This window comes from Pocillopora damicornis, chromosome 11 (genome assembly GCF_964200805.1).
Source record: "Pocillopora damicornis chromosome 11, jaPocDami1.2, whole genome shotgun sequence".
Classification (NCBI taxonomy): Eukaryota; Metazoa; Cnidaria; class Anthozoa; order Scleractinia; family Pocilloporidae; genus Pocillopora; species Pocillopora damicornis.
In genome coordinates this window covers 2,817,043-2,830,552 of record NC_142680.1, presented here as the reverse complement: position 1 = coordinate 2,830,552, position 13,510 = coordinate 2,817,043, and the positions used below count along the sequence as shown (strand labels likewise).

Below are 13,510 nucleotides of genomic sequence, written 5' to 3'. Positions count from 1 at the left end.
GATTCACCGAAAGTACTTGGCGGCAGACTTTGATGAAGACTTGCGAGCAGTTCTCAGACGTGCAGGCTGCAAGAATGAGAAAAGTGTCTTCATTTTGGATGAATCCAACATACTGGAATCAAGCTTCCTGGAAAGGATGAACACACTTCTGGCAAATGGAGAGGTACACCAGGATTTTGGTTTCTTTCTCTCTTTCTTTCTTTCGTTTTTTTTTTTTTTTTTCTTCAACGTAGTACGTCTTTAAATCCTCACGTCATCCTCTAATAACCAATTAGATGAAAATAGAAGCCAATTGCAACTTGTTTCGTGGTCTTTTCCCGCGTTTTATACTTTGATTTCCTATGGGCCCTTTTTCAATATTTTCTTTTTTCCTGATTAGCCAACATGATTACTTTGGTTTAGGACTTGCAGTGCTCTTATTAAAACTTTTCTATCAGCACTTTATGTGATGGTGTCCTCATATAGTGTTTGTTGTTGTCAGGTTCCAGGATTGTTTGAAGGAGACGAGTACACCACTCTGATGACGCAGTGTAAGGAAGGGTCACAAAGAGATGGTCTTATGTTAGACAGCAGCGAGGAGCTTTACAAATGGTTCACACAACAGGTAGGTGTGTCCTTCATATTGTCCACCATTCTTGCCAGTTGCAGAAAGGATTGAATAAAAGGGGTAAGTTTGTAAAGAAACTATGGTGCTGCGTCGATGGGGGTATTACACGATAATTCGGTTTATCTACTGGATTGAGAGTGTAAATTAGCCGACTTAAAGAGTTTCTAGAGCTGACGTTTCGAGCGGTTGCCCTTCGTCAGAGAGAAGCCGTCCTTCGAATATTCACTCTGATTAAGAGCTAACACTCGTAACGTCAGCTTTTGAAATTCTTCACGGTGGCCAACGTTCATTATCGACTCATTTGTTAAAACCAAGTTATCTAGCCTAAGGGATTGGTCTCTTTTATCGTCCTTCTTCCTAAAATTTACCTCAATTCCTGAAAAAGCTGATATCGATCATTTTGTGCCATCACCTGGATGCGAGTAGTCCTGAGAAGGAATTTTGTCGTTGAATGTGACTGACGTTTCCTTAATCTTAGCAGAAGTCATTATTAGGTTCAAGTGAAAGTCGATTATCAGTAGAGTATTATCAGACTGGTCCGTGAAAACTAATCTGTCAGGGCTTATTGGCTGAAAGACCGTTAGTTGGTTTCATTAACTGTGATTGGTCAGTTTTGAACCACTCCGCTTGGTTCGGAGGCTGGTGCATGCATTGCTTTGCTCGATCACTTTACTCATGATTCCTTTTCATATCTAATAGGTTATGAACAACTTGCACGTTGTTTTTACTATGAATCCTTCCTCGGAAGGTCTGAAAAGCCGAGCAGCCACATCTCCTGCCTTGTTCAACAGGTGAGATTTCGCTAATAAACCGATTTCATAATGCGGTTCTATCCTTTTACATACAGCACAGTTCACTACACAATGCTTCTATACTCTGGAATGGTGTTTACCGATAGCAAAGGCCGTGAAAGCTCAGTCAAACTTTCCACAAGTGGACAGAATATTGCTTTTAATCCTTCAACTCCCATGGATATCCAAGACAGAATTTCTATCCTAGACAAGTGATGAGAATAAGGAAAATTATGAATTAGGAAATCATTAGTTGATCCAATACCAAATTCTCAGAACTAACATCGTAAGAATTATATGGCAGATAGTAAGGAGAGTAGGAGTGAAAGGGTCAGCGCGAATTGCTTTTGTCTTCCAGAATCACAAGTAGTAAGGTTAAGAGATAATTACCGTCTGTCAAACATATTTAGATCCACGAGGCTGTCACGTCTGTACATATTTGTTTTTTCATTTGACTTTTTTTCCAGTTGCTCACAATCCCTGTTTGTTTCATTTCAGGTGTGTTCTCAACTGGTTCGGTGATTGGTCCACTGGTGCGCTCTATCAAGTTGGGAAAGAGTTCACCAGCAAGATTGACTTGGAGAAGTCCAATGTAAGTGTAATTCTTCATAAGCCTTGATCACATTTGCATGGAAGACTTCTGGTTGAGTCCCGCCTTCTCTGCTTATTCTGGATACGCTAATTTTTTTTAGGTTTGCGGGGCAAAAAATCAAAACAAAACGAACCAACAAACAAAGGTTTATTAGATGCATCGTTGTGTATCTCGGATCAATGGTTCTGTCCGAACAACTGCGCACCTACCCCTCCCCGAACCCAGCATTAACCCCAACTTGTCATTAGTGGACTGTTGTTGGCCTAGGGGAGGGGTAGGTGTGCAGATATTCAGATACTGACATTGATCCTCTTTTTCTATCTTTGGTAAAAATCTTCAAGACTAGCCTCGCATCTAGTTCTGCTAGACCACGTCATTTAGGAACGTTGTGTTGAAGCTCTCATTTCTGACCAGATTATCAAAAATTCCCCCGAGTCGTTTGCCGGCAGAGTATTTAAATCTAAGTTGATTGCACTCTACTCTAGAAAGACCACCAGAGTACTTGACTAAATTTCTGTTAGATATATCTCAAGTGTGTGTAATTTACGCTAGTTTTCACAAAGCGTCAGCAGTTTCTTGACCTAACTATACCTATACCCTTTTAATCCCAATAATCATTGTGTAAATTCTCGATGCAGTTTTCATGCCTTGTCAAAAAGACGGATAATGAAAATTTGGAAGTTGTCAACTCTGAAGTCCATCAGCTGGGAGAGTTGGCTGTTATGTCTTGGTAGATTGAGGTTTAACGTGACCCTGTCATTCTTTCTGCAGTACAATCCACCAGACTACCTCCCCAAGGTGTATGAAGAACTGCCCATGACACCCAGCCATAGAGAAGTTGTCATCAATGCTTTTGTTTATGTTCATCAAACCTTGCACCAAGCCAATGAACGCTTAGCCAAGAGAGGAGGGCGTGTTATGGCTATCACTCCTCGGCACTATCTAGACTTTATTAACCATTACGTAAGTATTCGCATAGAAGGCGAAGTTAGATTATACTATCACGAGTATCTGTCCCAAAAGGCTCAGCGGCCATCTCGACAATGCATGTCTGTTTAGGGAACAGCCGCTGACCCAAAAGCCTTTTCCTTGATCGTAACTTTGGTTTAATTTCACTAAGCTTCGTCTGATCCCCTAATGGTCATGTTTTCTTACGGTAACGTGATCATTTTGTCTCTTTTTGGTTTAGGTGAAATTGTTCAATGAGAAGAGATCTGACCTTGAAGAACAACAACTTCACCTTAATGTGGGTTTGCAGAAGATCCGTGAAACTGTGGACCAGGTAAACTCTCTCTCTTTGTGACGATGTTTTTCGGCTACTAGTGCTCTTTATGAAACATTGAGTGCGATATTGAAACAACTTCCGTACTTTGAAGAACTTTTCTAAGACTTATTGAAAGTAAAACTTGTGGATAACTCTTCTGAGTCGGTGTTCGTGTTAGAGATTGCTTTTTTCCGTTACGTGACATTGCGTTACATTATGTCACGTTAGGTGGAAGAGCTGCAAAAGAGTTTGTCACTCAAGAGCCAGGAATTGGAGGCAAAGAATGCTTTAGCCAATCAGAAGCTGAAACAGATGGTAAGTAAAAAGTTTAACTTATTTTCATGTCAATTTCCTTACAGCGCGTAAAGTGATACATTTGATTTCTTGTTTCCTATGTTGTGCGAAATGCTTTAAAAAAAGGGAAAAGACGCTTCCTTTATTCGGGAAGCACGTGGTAAAAAAATTGTCTTACGCACAAGTTTGGCTTTTGTTTCGTGAAGTGTTTTTTCCAAACGCAACTCTTACAGATCAAAGTAGTTTTAAAAAGCTCATATGGGGAATGTCAAGATATCATAAACAGTTTTTGGTTAATAAAATTATGTACTCCAACCAGCCAAGATGACATGCATTTGTAAATGAATTATCAATATTGTTTTCTTATAGTCCTACAGTGCCGTATGGATCATTGTAATGGACGTCTCATTTTTTCTTTTTTTTCAAGGTGAAAGACCAACAAGAGGCAGAGAAAAAGAAGGTTACTTCCATGGATATACAAGCAACAATCGAGGTAAATATAGAGCTGCTTAGCCCTTTAAACCCTTACATCATTATGCATATTCTCCCTACTGTTCACTGTACATTTCCTATGGTACTGACAAGGAGAAACCGTCTCACAATCACGCGCTTCTTGAGTTTGCGATCATTTTCTCTATTCTCATGACCTTCATGTGTGATTCTGGGATGATATTGTAAGGAGAAATTAGATGCCAACCACTCAAAGGGGTTTAAAGGCTAAACAGGCTGGATATCAACCTAAAAAGTTAAAAACCAATATAGTTTTCTTGTAAGTCTAGATTTTCTCGTATGTGCTTCTTAACAAAATAGGCGCACAAGTCATTAGTTCTGGTAATACTTTAGTGATCGCTATAAGAACTTTGTAGTGTAGTGAATGAGTTTTAACTCGTAACATTTGTTCTGTGACAGAAACAAACTGCAGAGATTAAAGAGAAGCAATCCAGTGTGATGGATGAACTGTCTAAGGTGGAACCAGCTGTACAAGACGCCAAGATGGGTGAGTTTGACGAACAACCCAGGATGGAAAAGATTGAGATGAGTTGAAACGGTGGACGAATTCTGGGCTGATGTTTGTTCTTAGATTTTGTTTTTCGCTGAGATTGTGATTCAACTTGCTAACTTTTCAGTTTCGTAGAGTATCAAATATACCTTTCCAGAAATTTGCAGGGTTTTTTTTGTTGTGCCCGTGTTTTTCTTCCACCCCATTCTCGCTAGCTTTAATACAAACTTCATAATGAGGTTTGTAAGGAAATGATTCAATTATGGGAGAAAAATTGAAACACAGTACGGAATAATTCGTAAGCTTAATGAAAGTGTTCTCCCTTTGCAGCCGTAAAGTCGATCAAGAAACAGCATCTTGTCGAGGTTCGTTCCATGGGTAACCCACCTCCAGCAGTCAAACTTGCACTGGAATCCATCTGTCTGTTGCTTGGAGAGCAAGCAGCCGATTGGAGGACCATCCGTGGTGTTATCATCAAGGACAACTTTATCTCAACCATTGTGAACTTTTCCACAGAGGACATATCGTATGTAACGGTTTCATGATTTATACGTTAAAAGGCGAATGGTAAAATTTGACAATTGGAATGGAGTGGAGAAAGATGTTTTCATCTTGTCTCAAACTTGAGAGAAAGAAAAAAAATCTTATCTTCTGCGTGGCATCGAACTTCAGACATTCGGATTCCGCGCTCTGATGTTCTTCCACTGAGCTACAGAAAACTCGTTGGTGAGAGCCAGACCATCACAAGGTTCACGTTTGCACGTGTAGCCTAATTCACCTTAGTTTTTTTTTTGTAGCTCACGGTAGAGTCTTATGGTCACACTTTTAATTTATATCAGGGCTCGAAATTAAAGCTCGCAAACTGGCAAAATGCGAGTGATTTTGTTAATCTGCGAGTGAGAAAAATTTCCACTAGCAAACGTTTGTTAGTTAGAATCATCCATGTCTCCCAAACATGCAGTAGAGAGGTGGTGGTTGTCAGGACAACGACAAAGAAGACCAAACATTTACCACCTTTTTTATAAAACTTTTCAGCTCATTAATAGCCTGTGCGAAATATCAATTCTAATCTTTTTATCAGATATGGTCATTGATATTTCAAAAGGAAATAATTTGCTAGTGGTCTCACCAGTTTGCTAGTGGAAAAAAATCTTACCAGCAAAACTTTGCTAGTCGACCAAAAAGTTAACTTCGAGCCCTGTATATGGATCGATCTCAAGCTAACTTACAGTGACAGAAATCTCTTTCCGTTGAGTCTTGGTTTTGAGGGTCGCCTGACATTGTAATTGATCTTTAAGGAGTCTGTTTTTTATGTAAAATAATAAATCCATGTTTTTAATTTCTAGAGATGACATTCGTAAGATTATGGTAAACAAGTATCTTAGCAACCCGGACTACAACTTCGAAAAAGTGAACCGCGCCAGTTTAGCCTGTGGTCCACTTGTTAAGTGGGCTATAGCTCAGGTATGCTTAATCTCAATTTGACTCTCTTTACAATCAGTCATTTAATTCCCATGATGCTACTTCGGAGAATTTAGAGTTAAATCGAGCAGTATTCGCTACTTTATAGTTTCCTGTATAGTCATCACCTATTTGCCTTCTATTTGGTATGGAAAACTTACGTATTGGTCTCTCTTGAGAGCGAAAGTTTCAGATTAAAAAGTTGGAGCCGTAATTGTACTCAAATCTAGATAGACACCAGCACCAAGAGACTTACAGATAAATTCGTGATGTTTCAGATAAGTTATGCGGATATGCTGACAAAAGTCGACCCTCTGAGAAATGAACTAAAGAGTTTGGAGATTGAAGCACAGGCGAGCAGAATAAAGGTGAGATTACTAATAGGCCATTTTACAGTTGTGTACTTAGTTGCCAAGCCTTTGATTTGGAGTGAGGCTGAGGGTGACCTGGTTGTGATAGAGACCAGTATCTAGTTAGCATGATAACAAAGTAATTTGCATTTGAAAAGCAGCAAGGTTTGTGTCATGACAAGGTCAGCCTTAGCCTCACTCCTGTTCAAAGGCTTGGCAACCAAGCACACAACTGTAAAATGGACTATTACCAGTGGACAAATAAGTTCAGTTGGCCAGAAATCTCTGATATCTTTTGAGGGTCCTCTAGGAGAAATCCGTGTGAGGCGATTTCAACCACCCTACGCTAATATACTCAGTGTTAACTTGTTATCTAGTTGGGAAAAAATATCTACACTGTGGAATAAATGGAAAGTTTCACTTCTGTTTGTTTGATTTCCTTTTCAAGGCGGACGAGATTAGCCACGTGATTGCGGAACTTGAGAAGAGCATTGCTCGCTACAAGGAGGAATACGCGGCACTGATTAGTCAGGCTCAGGCCATCAAAGCCGACCTTGCAGCAGTTGAAGCAAAGGTGATACTTGGAAACTGAAACCTATTTTACCGACTGAGTGTTTCAATGAACTCTATTAGCTTAGATGAAAGTCTTACTGAAAACAAAGGGTCGTACTGACGTTAAATCCGTGACCTTTTTAAGGAACATAAACATTGACTGAAGCGTTAATACTCGTTTAATTCAATAGGAAGTCAGATTCTCACACTTTAAGTGACTTCTGCAGCGATAAACGTTACAATACGCATGCACGCGAGACAGCGTTCTTGTTAACGTGACCCTAACACTGAAAAGAAGACAATAAAGGGTGACGTGTTCGTCGTGTTGTAAACCTGGACAAATTTTGGTGGGAAATGGGTTAAAACATCAATCTATGTCCTAAAACCTTCACAATAGATTTTTGATGCCCTTTCCCCTTCTTGGATGCCATACAAACATCGTTCGGTCAGCACTGCACATGGGTACACATTGGCCAAATCACGAAGAGCAACTATTTCTTGCCCTTATGTAGGTCGGAAAAGTGTGACAAAGATAGCGGTATTGTTACAGTAATAGTTACACTGATAGTGATGTAATTACACTACTACTGATGTTTTTATCACACAGGTGAGCCGTAGCACTGCTTTGCTACGAAGTCTGTCTGTGGAGAGACAGAGATGGGAAACTGGAAGCAACGCATTCCAGACTCAGATGGGTACTATTGTTGGAGATGTGCTTCTTTCCTCTGCGTTCCTTGCCTATGCTGGTAAGAAATCACCGTTACGTCTACGCGGATTTATTTGGCTTGTCACGCAATGTGTTTGACATTGTGTGATATACTAGAGTTGAACGATGCTTGCATTTTAGTTAGTTCATAGCCTTTGAGTGGTAAAGTTTCGTGTGATTAAGTGATTTTTCAGTAACGTGTTTGTTTGTTTTCAGGTTACTTTGATCAACAACTGCGTCAGAATCTGTTCACCTCTTGGGCTTCTCATTTGCAACAAGCAAACATACAGTTTAGACCTGATATTGCAAGAGTAGAGGTATGGTGCTGGAAATGAAACGACATGCGCGAGAAATGAAACACGTTTCAAAGTAATTTCTGTAAGTTAATTAATTATTTCATATTTGCTTGATACTCGCAGTATTTGTCCACTGCTGATGAACGGCTCCAGTGGCAGGCAAACTCATTACCAGCTGATGACCTGTGCACAGAAAACGCCATTATGCTGAAGAGGTTTAACCGTTACCCTCTGATCATTGACCCGTCTGGACAAGCCACTGAGTTTTTGCTGAATGAATATAAGGGAAAAAAGATCAGCAAGACGAGGTAACTAAGACAATTTTTGCATTATTTTTAAATGGCTGAGTGGAATGACATAGGTTGTAATCTCAATTTTTCCTCCGCACACTCCAAGGGCCTGGGAGTGGGTCATTTGGCTCTTGGGCGACAGTGATTTTTTGTTGTGTCCGCCATTTTGTGGTGTTTTCTCTTCCCCCCTCTTCGCCCCAAGTTGAAAGATTCAAGTTGTACCGTTTGTATGCTTCTCTTGACTTTGCAATAAAGGTGTCGTTGTTGCGGTCAGTCTGAATTGGCCACTTTGAGTTTTACTTTTTATGCTTTTCATCTTGTAGTTTCCTGGATGATGCCTTCCGCAAGAATCTAGAAAGTGCTCTGAGGTTTGGTAATCCGCTCCTTGTTCAGGTAAGTGCATTTGTTTAGGAATAACGAAAAATGGATCAACGAAGTTGGCAAAGGGCTTCGATTTGTCTTCTCCGTGGCTGCAAGATACTACGTTTCCTTAATCATTATTTTATCACCACCGTAAAACGCCATACATTTACTATGCCAGTCTGAAGCAGTTCTTTTGGTGTTTCTTTATTAACTCTCTTGTATTTCTTGTGTTTTACTTTCATATCAGGATGTTGAAAGCTATGATCCAATCCTGAACCCTGTGTTGAACCGTGAGCTTCGTCGCACAGGAGGTCGTGTTCTTATTACCATTGGAGACCAAGATATCGATTTGTCACCATCGTTCACTATTTTCCTATCCACAAGGGATCCTACGGTAAGGAAAAAAATACTGCAGTAAGCTGAGAACCATACTATACTTGGCATCCTTAACTCAAAAAATTAATAAAAAAGGAAAAAAAGCTGTAACGTTTCTTTGTCCCTTTTGAGAAGTAATTTAACCCCCAGAGGTACTGATCCATACGTTTTGCTCACTGAGCAACCTGGCCTCATTTGGGTTTATTTTGATTGGATAACGTAATTTGAAACTTTGTTTATGTTAAAAAAATATATTTTTTTTCGTTTTGTCAAGAGCGTGGGACACAGGAATAAATTCGCAGTCCCCATGAAGAATCGAACGTCGATTTTTTTTTTCTTTTTAACTTTTAAATGACCCTTTGTGTAACTGCAGGTGGAGTTTGCCCCTGACTTGTGCAGTCGTGTGACATTCGTGAACTTCACAGTGACTCGCAGCAGTCTGCAGAGCCAGTGTTTGAATCAAGTGTTGAAAGCTGAAAGACCTGATGTCGATCAAAAGAGGTCCGATCTACTAAAGTTGCAAGGTAACTCTATTTTTTTAAAAATGATTTCCTTTTGGTAAGATCTAAGCTAGAGCAATATATTCTTTGGTTAAAAAAAAAAAAAAAAGAAAAGAGTAGTAACTCTTACTGTATTTGTGTCTCATTCTCAGGCGAGTTTCATCTTCGTTTGCGGCATCTCGAAAAGTCTCTGTTGCAAGCTTTGAATGATGCTAAAGGAAGGATTCTCGATGATGATCGGTAAGAAAGAAATTTTGAGAATCGCAACAAGAAACTCTATGTTCAGGGGTTTCAATAACTTTTTGCATAAGCTGCTGCCGATGATGTAAGAAAGGGATGTGCCAGGCAAAAGGGCTGTAAAGTGAAACTCAAAACAGGAGAGCCTACCTGCAGACTAAACAGATGGCGGCGGGAGACCATGAGTAACTGGCCTTTTTTTAAACCACTGATCTCCCTTTGTTGCCAGCTTTGGAAAAAATATTGTGAGGAGAAGTTCCTTTTTAGTCACCCCCTGGGATTAAAAAGGAAGATGATCTGAAAGGGCACTAGGAAGTTGAAGAATGATGAAGATTAATAAGGATTGCGAATAAAAACCTTGAAAAATTTAGACGATTCTTTCAAGATTTACTAACAACGAGGAAGCTGACAATACAAGGCTTACGAAGAAGAAAACTACAGTTCACTTATTCAAACTCACTGGGGCACTTCAAGAGAATAGAACCCACTCCTAAATTGTGGTGATTTTTTTGTGGTTGCAAAATATGCTTATTCAGCTTTGCTTTGTCTTCTCAGAATCATAGCAACTCTTGAGAAGCTGAAGGAAGAAGCAGCCGAGATCACTCGTAAAGTGGAAGAGACGGACGTTGTGATGGCTGAGGTTGAAGCAGTGTCTGACCAGTATGGAGCGCTGTCGCATTACTGTAGCAGTATCTACTTCACTATGGAAGGACTGAACTTGGTGAGCAACGCGGTAGAGCCTGGCGCCAAACCCAGTTCATCACAACGGTGAACAAGGACAATTAAGAATATCCCAAAAACCAAAGAGAAGTCAAAAGAATTGCCAAGAGCTCCGAAAAACGCGAGTGACCAAGACCAGATTTGTTTTCGTTTTGTATGTGATTGGTCTAAAGATAAGGAGAGATTACGTGGTCTGCTTTCGAGGATAACTTGCACGAAAGGAATAAAAATTGAAACTGTTTAAATGCGCACACACTCGCTTTAGTGTGCCTGTAACACCTATATCTTCATGGGCCTGTTGCCTTTCATCTGTTATCTGACAATCTTTTTATATTGTTTTGCCTTTCCAGGTCCATTTCCTTTACCAGTTCTCTCTCCAGTTTTTCCTGGATATTTTCCAGTGTGTGTTGTACGAGAATCCAAAACTTCAAGGAATGAAAGATCCTCAGCAAAGGTTGAAAGTTCTGTCAAGTGACTTGTTTCAGGTGAATAATAGATCTGATTAGTAATTCTCCCTCTATCTGCTTTGCTTTCTCCAGCTGATGAACTAGCATATTCTCGTCACCTATTTGCTGGATACTTTACAGGCAAAGTCAAGAGAAGTTACATGTTAAACGCACCGTGGAGTACAAGTTTTATTTTTGGTTTCCGTAGGTCGTGTACAACAGAGTCGCCCGAGGTATGATGCATGACGACAGAATCACGTTTGCTATGCTTCTGTGCCGAATCTTCCTCCGTGGACTGCCTGGGTAAGTTGTCGCGATTACGAACGATTGATTGAACAATTTCAATGAGGTTGCTGCATTAAGCTTACCCTAGTTTGCCCTTCTCTTGGAAATTATTCTGAGTTATGATTGGTACCTTGCGCTGTTTCCTTTGTTCTGATCGGCTGTTGTGATTACCTTGGTTGTGATTGACGACATTGACTCCAAAAGCGTTGTATGTGAAAAAATCAGTGCTGCGTTAAAACTCCTATTTGAATGTTCATACTCAAGGTTAAATCGTCAAACTCTTAGGTTGCTAAAGTCTGAGGTCCGGTTCCCTTTTGGAGCAGACGACTTGCGTACCATAATTCATTATTACAAATTTTTTATTTTTTTCCTCTATACTTTTTATCACGAAAATTCACCATCTTCGCTAAATGAAAATTCACCGTCTTTCAGAATCATTTGACTCGATAATTGTCCTTTCAACGTTTGCTGTTGGTAATTTCAGATGAAATTTTAATGCAGTCATCATCTCTGTGCGTACCTCCATTGATCTCTTCAAAATATTAAATTAAACCCTCTGATTCTCCGATACCTTTTACAGTGAATCTGAGTATGAGGACGAGTTTGAGCTGTTTTTGCGAGGAGGAGAAACTGTCCTGTCAGGAAAATCGCCAAAGATCGATGGACTCTCACCGGAACAGGTAACTGTACTTGAATATTATGACCACGCTCTCTGACTGTCTCTCTGTTGGGCTACCAGTCTTTTTCTTTGTTTCTTTTGGTCTGATCTGTCTATATGCTCTTCCTAAGTGTGAAACAATATTTCATATTTCTTTACCAGGCAACTGCTGTGGTCCGTCTGTCCAAGTTACCTGCTTTCAAAGAACTTCAGGCTTACATTCAAATGAACCGCAAGGTAAGGTAGCAAAAAAACATTAGAGTTAGTTTGACCGTTTCTGTATGCTTTCCACGTGAGGAATTTTTGAGTATTTGAACCTCAAACTCCGAGTTCCCTTAATATAAAAATATAAAACTGCTTGCTCGATTTTTAAGGTTATTTCTATTTTGTTCGTAGGATTTCTTCGAGTGGCTGGAGTCCGGAAAACCAGAGCGTAATGTACCAGCCTGTTGGGACTCTGAACTGTCTCTGTGTAAGGATATTTGCACATATTTTTCAGTCATGTTGTAGTCTTAGAAACTTAATCTTACCGAGAGCCATCAATTACCAACGCCCCAAATTCCCTTGTAATTTAAATTTGGAATTTCCGTGCATTTGCTAAGTGCGTTTTATCCCATTTATTCCTCCCACTACGCTTAAAAGGACGTCGTGCGTGTTTGGAGACCCTCACACCTCACAGTTATGCCTCTCCCTCCCTTTCGCCTCGGATCAATATCAGTATCTGGGCAACTGCCCACCTACCCCTCCCCTAACTCAACAACAGTCAATTGACAACAAGTTAAGGTTAATGTTGGGTCAGGGGAGGGGTAGGTGGACAGTTGCCCAGATACTGATATTGATCCTTCGCCTCTGGGCTCTCCTCTTCCCACACTCTATCTCTGTTTGTGGCGTTTGGGAGTGAGCGTTCCTGCTGATGGGTCCGAAATGGGACACAGATACCCAAAGTCTTACGCTAGTGTCCAAATCTGACACTAGTGTCCCAGATCGGACTCTTGTGTCCAAAATTGGACACTAGTGTCTAAAACCGTACACTAGAGCCTAACTAAATTCGAACACCAATGTTCAAAATCAAACGCTAGTAGAGTGTGACACAAAATCAGTGCGAGCTCCAGGATGTGGGGGCACGTGACTCACGTGCAGACTCTCTTTCTAGTGGTAACGAAGTATTGATTTAAGTATACGTAACCATGGCTTCTTTCTTCTTTTTGTAGCAAATATTGCCCAGTCAGTCCATCAGCTGCTTGTGATACAGGCGTTAAGACCTGATCGGATTTTAGCCATGGGTCAGAGGGTCGTGGGGACAATACTCGGCGAGAACTTTATGCATGATGCCGAGCAAGGACTGGACTTAGCATCTGTTGTTGAAAACGAGGTTTGTATTTAAAACTTGGTCTTAAGGAAATAAGGAGAAAGTTTCACGGAAATTTTCTCGATTGAGTGGTTTGTACCCTAAAATTGACCTCAGCTTCTTCCCGTCAGCGTCCATGCAAATCAAAATGCACGGACATAGTAATTGATACAATGAGTCTCTTTAGGGTTTTCTCGTGGTAATACGAAATGAGATTTTGATGAAAATTTTCCATCTCAACAGGTCAAGTCGTCTACACCGTTGCTGTTGTGCTCTGTGACCGGTTATGATGCCAGTGGTTGGGTTGATGACCTCGCCGCCGAACAGAACAAACAGTGCACGTCAATTGCTATTGGTGAGTAACAACTCCACCGT

At 40.4% G+C, this 13,510-nt stretch overlaps 1 protein-coding gene across 2 annotated transcripts in view; it reads left to right on the top strand.

Moving 5' to 3' along the window:
• LOC113674160 (cytoplasmic dynein 1 heavy chain 1) overlaps positions 1-13,510 on the top strand; it is a 54,606-nt gene that overhangs the window by 31,191 nt on the left and 9,905 nt on the right. For both annotated transcript variants that reach the window (XM_089187722.1, XM_089187721.1), the window contains exons 52-79: positions 2-163; positions 482-604; positions 1,307-1,398; positions 1,897-1,990; positions 2,762-2,953; positions 3,180-3,272; positions 3,483-3,569; positions 3,976-4,041; positions 4,458-4,545; positions 4,879-5,074; positions 5,895-6,012; positions 6,288-6,377; positions 6,808-6,933; positions 7,519-7,657; positions 7,834-7,934; positions 8,037-8,221; positions 8,527-8,596; positions 8,814-8,960; positions 9,315-9,465; positions 9,594-9,681; positions 10,234-10,399; positions 10,749-10,883; positions 11,053-11,147; positions 11,710-11,809; positions 11,950-12,024; positions 12,184-12,259; positions 12,999-13,159; positions 13,379-13,490. In XM_089187722.1, the coding sequence (XP_089043848.1) occupies positions 2-163; positions 482-604; positions 1,307-1,398; positions 1,897-1,990; positions 2,762-2,953; positions 3,180-3,272; positions 3,483-3,569; positions 3,976-4,041; positions 4,458-4,545; positions 4,879-5,074; positions 5,895-6,012; positions 6,288-6,377; positions 6,808-6,933; positions 7,519-7,657; positions 7,834-7,934; positions 8,037-8,221; positions 8,527-8,596; positions 8,814-8,960; positions 9,315-9,465; positions 9,594-9,681; positions 10,234-10,399; positions 10,749-10,883; positions 11,053-11,147; positions 11,710-11,809; positions 11,950-12,024; positions 12,184-12,259; positions 12,999-13,159; positions 13,379-13,490 (3,328 nt within the window). The remainder of the gene's footprint in view (position 1; positions 164-481; positions 605-1,306; positions 1,399-1,896; positions 1,991-2,761; positions 2,954-3,179; positions 3,273-3,482; positions 3,570-3,975; positions 4,042-4,457; positions 4,546-4,878; positions 5,075-5,894; positions 6,013-6,287; positions 6,378-6,807; positions 6,934-7,518; positions 7,658-7,833; positions 7,935-8,036; positions 8,222-8,526; positions 8,597-8,813; positions 8,961-9,314; positions 9,466-9,593; positions 9,682-10,233; positions 10,400-10,748; positions 10,884-11,052; positions 11,148-11,709; positions 11,810-11,949; positions 12,025-12,183; positions 12,260-12,998; positions 13,160-13,378; positions 13,491-13,510) is intronic.